Source organism: Felis catus, chromosome D1, assembly GCF_018350175.1.
Source record: "Felis catus isolate Fca126 chromosome D1, F.catus_Fca126_mat1.0, whole genome shotgun sequence".
NCBI lineage: Eukaryota > Metazoa > Chordata > Mammalia > Carnivora > Felidae > Felis > Felis catus.
The window spans coordinates 110,382,657-110,391,841 of record NC_058377.1 but is presented as its reverse complement, the minus strand read 5'-3'; the positions used below and the strand labels follow the sequence as shown (position 1 = coordinate 110,391,841).

The following is a 9,185-nucleotide window of genomic DNA, read 5'->3' as shown; positions in this document are numbered from 1 at the left end:
ACGCCCCCGCCCCCCGCGCCGGCCCCGCCCCCCGCGCCGGCAGCGCCCGGGGCGGGGGGCGGTGCCGCAGCCAATAGGGAGGTGGCGTGGAGAGGGCGGTGGCGGCTGTGAGGCCAATCGGCGGCGGCCGGCGGCCAATCAGCGGCGGGCTCGAGGGCGGGCTGTGACGCGGGCGGCGCTCCTCGTGCGGCGGCGGTATAGGAGCGCGCGCCGCGGCCAGCCGGGCCCGCCGAGCGTCTCAGCCGCCGCCGCCGCCGTCCGCTGCTCGCTCGCTCGCTCGCTCGCTCGCTCCCTCCGCGCCGCCGCCCCGCGCCCGCCCGGCGCGCCCCCAACCGCCGCTCCCGCCCCCGGCCGGCCGGTCAGCGAGCCGGCGGGCGGCCTCCGCGCCCGGCCTCCGTGAGGGGGGCGCCCGGCCGGACCCTGAGCCTCGCTCTCTCGCGCTGCGGCCGTCCGCGCCTCCTCGGCCGCCTGCCCGGCATGAAGACCAAGTTCTGCAACGGGGGCGAGGCGGAGCCCTCGCCGCTCGGGCTGCTCCTGAGCTGCGGCGGCGGCGGCGGCGGCAGCGCGGCCCCGGCGCCCGGCGTGGGGCAGCAGCGCGACGCCGCCAGCGACCTCGAGCCCAAGCAGCTGGGCGGCCCGCAGCCGCCGCTCGCGCTGCCGCCGCCGCCGCCGCCGCCGCTGCCGCTGCCTCCGCCGCCGCCGCCGCCGCCGCCGGCCGACGAGCAGCCCGAGCCTCGGACGCGGCGCAGGGCCTATCTGTGGTGCAAGGAGTTCCTGCCCGGCGCCTGGCGGGGCCTTCGCGAGGACCAGTTCCACATCAGTGTCATCAGGTCGGTGGCGGCGCCCCGCCGGGGTGGGCGCGCAGGGCGGACGCGGGGGAGCCGCTGGCCGGGGCGGGGGCGGACCCCGTGGGAAACCCAAGCCCCCCCCCCCCCCCCAGACCTTCCAGAAGACCGGCTGTTGAACGGATCCCGGTTCCATGCGAAGACAGGTCTCCTCCGAGCAGAACAATACCGTTGAATCATCACAAAGTGCGTTTTGTGCAGAAGCTCGTGAAACCTTGCCAGGGGAGGCCCTGCCTCTGGGGTTCAGGGCCTTGAGTGAGGAGGGATGTTGTGAGGGGCTTTAAAAGAAGACCCTTGGTGACTTCACTGCTAGTTCCTCGCGTCCGCGACTTGCTCCCCGCCCCCCGAAATTCACTTGTTCGTGTCGGGGGGGGGGGTAACATCTGCTCGTTCCCCGCTAACGCTGCTCAGACATAGGGGTGTCTCCGTGGTCCGAGTTTAGGAGGTGTGGCTCCAGGAATGACGAGGAGCGAGGTGGAAAGGGCCTCCCCTTTTCTTAAGCTAAAAATATGTAGCCATATATTTAAATGACCGGGAAAATGTCCGCGTGTGTTTATTCAGACGGAAGAGGAAAAGGGGCTGCCTTGATTTTTGGGGCCACTCTGGTCCCAGGAGATGACCGTTTAACATTTAGCGTGGGGCCTATTTATTTATTTATTTATTTATTTAAAAAAAATTTTTTTTTAATGTTTATTTTTTTTTTCAACGTTTATTTATTTTTGGGACAGAGAGAGACAGAGCATGAACGGGGTTGGGGCAGAGAGAGAGGGAGACACAGAATCGGAAACAGGCTCCAGGCTCTGAGCCATCAGCCCAGAGCCCGACGCGGGGCTCGAACTCACGGACCGCGAGATCGTGACCTGGCTGAAATCGGAGGCTCAACCGACTGCGCCACCCAGGCGCCCCTGTTTATTTATTTTTGAGACAGAGCGAGACAGAGCATGAATGGGGGAGGGTCAGAGAGAGGGGGGCAGGGGGTCCGAAGCTGGCTCTGCACCCGACAGCAGTGAGCTGGGTGCGGGGCTGGAACTCACGAACCTCGAGACGGTGCCCTGAGCCCCCCAGGCGCCCCTAGACCTTTAAAAGTGCATTTCTTTCTCTGCCCGTTTTCTTTTAGCTGGTTGACTAGGCTGAGTGTAGTATCTGGAAACTGGCCGGCTGCCACTGATAATCCCCAACTCCAGTTTTAGTCATTTGATTCCTTTTCTGTGCCCAGTCTTGCAGCAGAGCTTCACTTCCTTGTTGCGCCTCTGGCCCCTCTCACAGATTTGCTTACGAGCAGTAGGAGCCAAAGGTGGGAATCAAAAGAGTTTGCCCAGTGAAAGGCTTTTTATATTTTCATTTTACTTATTAAAATTTTTTTTTAATGTTTATTTATTTTTGAGGGAGACAGAGTGTGAGCAGGGGAGGTGCAGAGAGAGAGGGAGACACAGAATCTGAAGCGGGACCCAGGCTCCCAGCTGTCAGCACAGAGCCCCACGCGGGGCTCAAACTCACCAACCGTGAGATCGTGACCCGAGCCGAAGTCGGACGCCTAACCTAACCGACTGAGCCACCCAGGCGCCCCTACAGTGACAGTTTTAAGCAAAACACAACAGCTTAACCGACCAGTGACACTCCCCTGAAAGGGCCCACAAGGGAATGTCTTAAGGCTGGATCCCGGGTGTCCGAACATCCTCACAGGCGACAGGCAAGAGCGCTGGGGCAGGAGTGGGGTGCCAGAGACCCAGTCTCTCAGACTCTGACATCAGCGAATAGCCGCTGCCCTCCAGCCCCTCTAGGTTTCTCGTTTATACAGACTGATGATTACATGGCCTGGGATGATCTCTGTCACCCTTTTCTTTGAGAATTTTCAGGCCTACCTGAATGTCATCGTTTTGGAGACACTTACATTAAAAAAATGAATAGGGGCACCTGGGCGGCTCAGTCGGTTAAGCGTCCGACTTTGGCTCAGGTCATGATCTCGTGGTTTGTGAGTTCGAGCCCCGCGTTGGGCTCTGTGCTGACAGCTCGGAGCCTGGAGCCTGCTTCCGATTCTGTGTCCCCTCTCTCTCTGCTCATGTTCTCTCTGTTCCTGTAAGAGCATTGAAGATGTTTTCTTTTCTCCAGGAATTGGTACTCGCAGAAGTAGTCTTGGAAGCTCTCCTGTTTAGAGGACCTTTTAAAACTATGGTATACATTGCCTCTTAGTCCTGTTTTTTGCAATAGAATGTAATTATGGAACGGGTCTAATGAGAAAAGAGGTGATTTAGCACATGGGAAGCGGGTGATGCCTAGCTTTAAAAAGGGGCAAAAGAGGTGGGCCCCTAGGTGGCTCAGTTTGTTACACATCTGACTTTGGCTCAGGTCATGAGCTCTTGGTTCTTGAACTTGAGCCCCGTTTCGGGTGAGCTCTGCTTCTCTCTCTCTCTCTCTCTCTCTCTCTCCCCCCCCCCCCTCTCTCCCTCTCTCCCCCCCTCTCTCCCTCTCTCCCTCTCTCCCTCTCTCCCTCCCTTCCTCCCTTCCTCTCTCCCTCCCTTCCTCTCTCCCTCCCTTCCTCTCTCCCTCCCTTCCTCTCTCCCTCCCTTCCTCTCTCCCTCCCTTCCTCTCTCCCTCCCTTCCTCTCTCCCTCCCTTCCTCTCTCCCTCCCTTCCTCCCTCCCTCTCCCTCCCTTCCTCCCTCCCTCTCCCTCCCTTCCTCCCTCCCTCTCCCTCCCTTCCTCCCTCCTTCTCCCTCCCTTCCTCCCTCCTTCTCCCTCCCTTCCTCCCTCCTTCTCCCTCCCTTCCTCCCTCTCCCTCCCTCTCCCTCCCTCTCCCTTCCCCCTGCCCCCTCCCCCCTCCCCCACTCTCTCCCCCCTCCCCCACTCTCTCCCCCCTCCCCCACTCTCTCCCCCCTCCCCCACTCTCTCCCCCCTCCCCCACTCTCTCCCCCCTCCCCCACTCTCTCCCCCCTCCCCCTGCTCCTTGTGTGATTCTGTCTCTCTGTCCCTCGCTCACTTGTGCGCGCGCTCTCTCTCTCTCTCTCAAAATAAGGTGGGGGGCAAAAGAGGCAGTTCAGAGCGAGGAAAGGGATTCCTCTGGGTCGAAATCCAGTGGCCCTCCACAGGCAGGTGGCACTTCCTGTGTCTCTGGCTATCGTGTTAGTGACACTTCACAATCTTTCAGCTTTTTACTGAGTGCTGGTCTGTCCGCAGGGGTTTATCAGACCTCACCACCTCGACTCAGTCCGTCTAGACTGTCCCACGTTTAACCCTTTTGCTCCTTCCCACCCTGGAATATGCTTTTGCTGCTTTCTGTCTTGGAGTTGAAACAGCAGCTGGCCAGAGCTGCAGGACCACTGCCACCTTTGCACTCCCCCACAGGCCCCTCCTCTGCCTGCAGTGACAGCTGAGACCTGGTGAGCCGCTTTTGCCTTTTGCGTTCACACCTGCTGTCTCCTCTGTTTGCTGTTTCTGAAGCCAGGAGTCCAGGCCTGCGCCCTTGCTTAGACCCTGTACCAGGAGGCACCTGTGGATGTCCTTGCACTTTGGGTCCCCCCCACCCCCATCCATTCTATATCTTGTTGCCCGGTATTTCTCAAATATTGTTATTCTTGTTTAAAAAAATTTTTAAAAATTTTTTTAATGTTTATTTATTATTTTTGAGAGAGACAGAGCACAAGTGGGGAGGGGCAGAGAGAGAGGGAGACACAGAATCCAAAGCAGGCTCCAGGCTCCGAGCTGTCCGCACAGAGCCCGACACGGGGCTCAAACCCACGAACTAGAGGTCATGACCTGAGCCAGAGTCAGAGGCTCAACTGATTGAGCCGCCCAGGCACCCCTGTTCCTTTAGCTTTAAAAGTTTACCGTGGCTTCCTGTAGCTGGAGATTAAAATCCAAACTTGTTGGCGTGCTTTCAGCTTGGGCCCCAGCCTCCCTTTTTAGAGTGGTTCTTTCTTGTTGTCGTTGCTGTTGTTTAAAAATCGCTCTCCCCCCCTTGCCAGCAACAAGGAACAGGGAGCTAGTTACACTGGACCCTGCGTTTCCTGAATGCGCTTTGTGTTTTCAGTCTCCAGGCCTTTCTTTGCGCCACTACTCTGCTTGGCAGCCTGGTGTCTGCTTCTAAACTTCCTCCTTCGAGGCCTGGCTTAGGGAGAAACAGAATTAATTTCTTCCCTGTTTGTTTGTCCTCCATAGCACTTCATATACATACACACCTTCACGGCAGCAGCACTTACCGCATCTGTGTGTTTATTCTTTGACTCCCATGTTAGATTGAATTAATTCCTAGAGGGCATTTCCTGTTCATCCTCGTGTCTCCAGCAGTGGAATAGTGCCTGACTCGTGGTAGGCACTGGATTTTAGCTTAAATTGGCCTCTTCACTATCCTTTTAATGTGATTGATGGCAGGGGTCTCTGGAATCAGACTGTTGTTTGCCTGAGTTCTTTAGCAGTGGTATAGGGAAAGATAAGAATTACCATAACATAGGGGTGCCTGGGTGGCTCAGGCGGTTAAGCCTCCGACTTCAGCTCAGGTCATGATCCCACGGATCGTGGGTTCGAGCCCCAAGTTGGGCTCAGTGCTGACAGCTCAGACCCTGGATCCTGCTTCAGATTCTGTGTCTTACTCTCTGCACCTCCCTGCTCGCACTCTCTCTCTCTCCCTTTCAAAGATAAATAAACGTTTAAAAAAATTACTATAACATAGAAATTGTCATTAATAAACTGACCGCTCAAAAATTTTGTCCATGCCCAACTGTCACAGCTGAACACTAACTTTTGTCCAGGCCCATCAAATCAAGTGTTTGTTATTATCACTCTTGCTGCTGATTGATAAAAGTCACAGTCAGTTGTGAAATGAAATTGCAGATCTCTGCAAGATTTCCTGAAGTTTGCTGGAAGAAACGCTTGAGAGCTGTTAAAGTTTCACACATACCTGTTGACACAATATATCCCACAGACCCACTAACAGTTGAAAATTGATGGGGAGGATGATACCATGAGCCCTTCACAATAGAATCATTTAAACATCAAAAAACAGAGAGAAGCCCTTGAAAAGACTGGCCAAGTCCGTAGATGTATTTGCAGAATGATGCAATAAAAGTCAAACAGGGAGTGAATTATGGTTTATGGTGTCATCATTAACTTTTTGGTAAAATTATGCCAAAATTCCCTACCTAATTTCCTTTTTATGTGCACGGTTGCATTATAACTTATGTTATAAATAACTTAGTTTCATTTTCCAAGATGTTTCATTTATATTTTGTTTTTACTGTTTACTGTGAAAATTTGGTCCCTTAAGGGGTCTTACTTTTTTAAAAAATTAATAAACTTGGAGCATAGGACTGGCTTAGTGGAGCATGTGACTCTTGATCTTGGGGTCGTGAGTTCGAACCCCACATTGGGCATAGAGCTTACTTAGAAAAAATAAACTTAATTTTTTTTAGAACAGTTTTAGTTCACAGCCAAACTGAGCAGAAAGTACAGAGAGTTCCTGTATACCCCAGTCCCCCACCCCACCAAAACCTCCATCACTGTTGACATCGCCCCCCGCCCCCCACACCCGAGTGGTACATTTGTTAAAATCCACGAACCTACATCAACACGTCACCGTCACTCAAAGTCCATGAGTTACTTTACGCTAAGGTTCACTTCCAGTGTTGTGCATTCTGTGGGTTTGGAGAAATGTATGATGACGCATTTCCACCATTGTAGCAACCTGCAGAGTAGCGTCTGTGCCCTGAAAGTCCTCTGTCCTCTGCCTGTTTATTTACCCCTCTCTCCTCCCAACCCCTTTTCTCAGATGTCGTATGATGGGAAGCACGAAGCATGTAGCCTTTTCGATTGGCTTCTTTCACTTAACAGCCTGCATTTAAAAGTCTCCTTCGTGGCTTGATAGTGTGTGTCGTTTCAGTACTGAACACTATTTCATCCGGATGGACTACGGTCTGTCCGTTTACCTACTGCGGGACCCCTTGGTTGCCTCTAAGTTTCAGCGGTTAGGAAGAAAGCTGCTGTAAATATCCGTGTGCAGCTTTCTGTGCGGACATAAGCTTTCTCCTCTTTTGAGTAAATATGAAGGGGTGCGGTTGCTAGCTCGTGGGGTAAGGGCATGTTTCGTTTTGTTAAGATACTTCTGGTCTGGGGCGCCTGGGTGGCTCAGTCGGTTAAGCGTCTGACTTCAGCTCAGGTCATGATCTCACAGCTTGTGAGTTTGAGCCCCACGTCGGGCTGTGTGCTGACAGCTCAGAGCCTGGGGGCCTGTTTCGGATTCTGTGTCTCCCCCTCTCTCTGCCCTTCCCCTGTTCATGCTCTGTCTCTCTCTGTCTCAAAAACAAATAAAAACATTAAAAAAAAAAAAAAAAAAGATACTGCTGGTCTGATCTCCAGGGCTGCTGCTCCGTCGTGTCCCGGCAGCTGTGAGCGAGAGCTCCTGTCGCTCCGCACCCTTGCCCGCATTCGGGGTCAGTGGTCTAGATTTGGGCCACTCTAATAGGTGTGAGCTGGTGTCTTGTGGTTTTAATTTGCAATTCCCTGAGGACATGTGATGTATATGCTTTCTTGTCCTCTGCCTGTCTTCTTTGGTGAGGCGTGCGTTTAGGGTTTTTGCCCATTTTTTAAGTTGAGCTGTTTATTTCCTTATTGTCGTGATCAAAGGGTTCTTTGTATCTTTTGGCCGATAGTCATTTACGCAGTGTCTTTTGCAGGTATTTGCTTCCAGTTTGTGGTTGTCGTCTTACTTTCTTGAATGACGTCTTTTGCGGAGAAGTTTTAAATTTTAATGAAGTCCAGCTTATCAATTATTTCTTTCATGGATCATGCCTTTGGTGTGGTATCTAAGATGTAATCACCGTAACAGGGTTGTTTAGGTGATTTCCTGTTATAGTCTGGTTTGTCGTTTTGCATTTTACGTTTACATCTAGGATCCATTTTGTGTTGCCTTTGGGGAAGAGTGTAAGGTCTGTGTCTAGATTTCATTTTTTAAATGTGAATGTCTAGTCATTCCAGCACCATTTGTTAATAAGACTGTCCTTTCCCTACTAAATTGCCTTTGCTCTTTGTCAAGATCAGTGGACTGTATTTATGTGGATCTATTTCTGGGCTGTGCAATCTGTTCCATCGATCTGTTTGTCCATTGTTTTGCCAACACCACACAGTCCTGATTATGCAGCTTTGTAGTAAGTCTTGAAGTCAGGTAGTGTCAGTCGTCTGACTTTGTTCTTCTCCTTCAATACCAGATTGGCTATTCTGGGTGTTTCGCCCCTCCATGTAAACTCCAGAGTCAGTTTGCCAACATTGGGATTTTGATTGGGATTTGTTGGATCTACACAAGTAGGGAAGAATTGACATCTTGGCAGTATCGAGTCTTCCTATCCATGGGCATGGGCTAGTTCTTCATTTTATTTAGTTCTTTGATATTTTTCATTAGAGGTTTGTATTTTTCTTCTTATAGATCTTGTTCGTATTTTGTTACATTTATACTTCAGTGTTTCATTTTTTGGTTGCTGATGTATGTGAGAATAGGTCTTTGATTTTAATTTGTACTTGTTCATTGCTAGTATAGGGGACAGTGATTGACTTTTATGTTAACGTTGTATCCTGCAACCTTGCTATAATTCTTATTAATTCCAGGATTTTTTTTTTTTTTTTTTCAGTCTAGCCTCTTAGCTTGTCCAGCTCTGATACCGATGCCCATGTTCTCCTTCTGGGTTTTTCCCTGCAGTGGAACCCTGGCAGCCAGCCTAGCCCCCTCCACTATCTCACCATCCTCTATCAGCTGGCGGAGAATCTTGTCCTGCCCTTGGACAGCCCTTGTCTTTAGCTTTTCAGGGGTCTGTTTTGTATCTGCAACGAGGTTGTACTGTACATGTCTTTCATAAGTTGTGCATGTGTGTAAGCAAGCTCTGTACCCAACCTGGGGCTCACACTCACAACCCCCGAGGTCAAGAGTTGTATGTTCTACTGACTGAGCCAGCCAGGCGCCACTCCTTGTCATTCATAACATATTTACACATCTCACTGTGGCCGGTGCTTTTTCTGTTCAGTGTCCCAGTGACCCAGGGGCTGATGATGAAACAGTAAGACAATAAGGCCTGGGAGGTCCATGTGAGCTAGGAGTGATGTGGGAGCCCTTTGTGGAGAAAGTGGCAGCACCCCTGAACTCTGAAAGGTGCAAGAACCTCTCTGGTGAGAAAAGCAGGAAGAAGCATGCTACCTTCCAAGGATGCTAAGAATAGTGGCTTGAGGGGCGCCTGGGTGGCTCAGTCGGTTAAGCGGCCGACTTCGGCTTAGGTCATGATCTCACGGTCTATGAGTTCGAACCCCGCGTCGGGCTCTGTGCTGACAGCTCAGAGCCTGGAGCCTGTTTCAGATTCTGTGTCTCC

At 52.1% G+C, this 9,185-nt stretch overlaps 1 protein-coding gene and 1 long non-coding RNA gene across 16 annotated transcripts in view; both read left to right on the top strand.

The window, feature by feature from the left end:
- Positions 1–333: 333 nt before the first annotated feature.
- Positions 334–9,185, top strand: part of CHKA (choline kinase alpha) — a 63,880-nt gene continuing 55,028 nt past the window's right edge. For 14 of the 15 annotated variants that reach the window (XM_023240152.2, XM_023240146.2, XM_023240150.2 and 11 more), the window contains exon 1: positions 334–830. In XM_023240152.2, the coding sequence (XP_023095920.2) occupies positions 478–830 (353 nt within the window). In that variant the 5' untranslated portion in view covers positions 334–477. Of the gene's footprint in view, positions 831–1,007; positions 1,032–9,185 lie in introns of those variants that run through there. The other variant, XM_045039648.1, reaches the window with a different exon arrangement.
- On the top strand, positions 1,829–4,226 carry LOC123380662. The gene is made up of 3 exons (XR_006586730.1): positions 1,829–2,139; positions 2,955–3,017; positions 4,186–4,226. It is a non-coding gene; the product is annotated as an uncharacterized LOC123380662 (long non-coding RNA).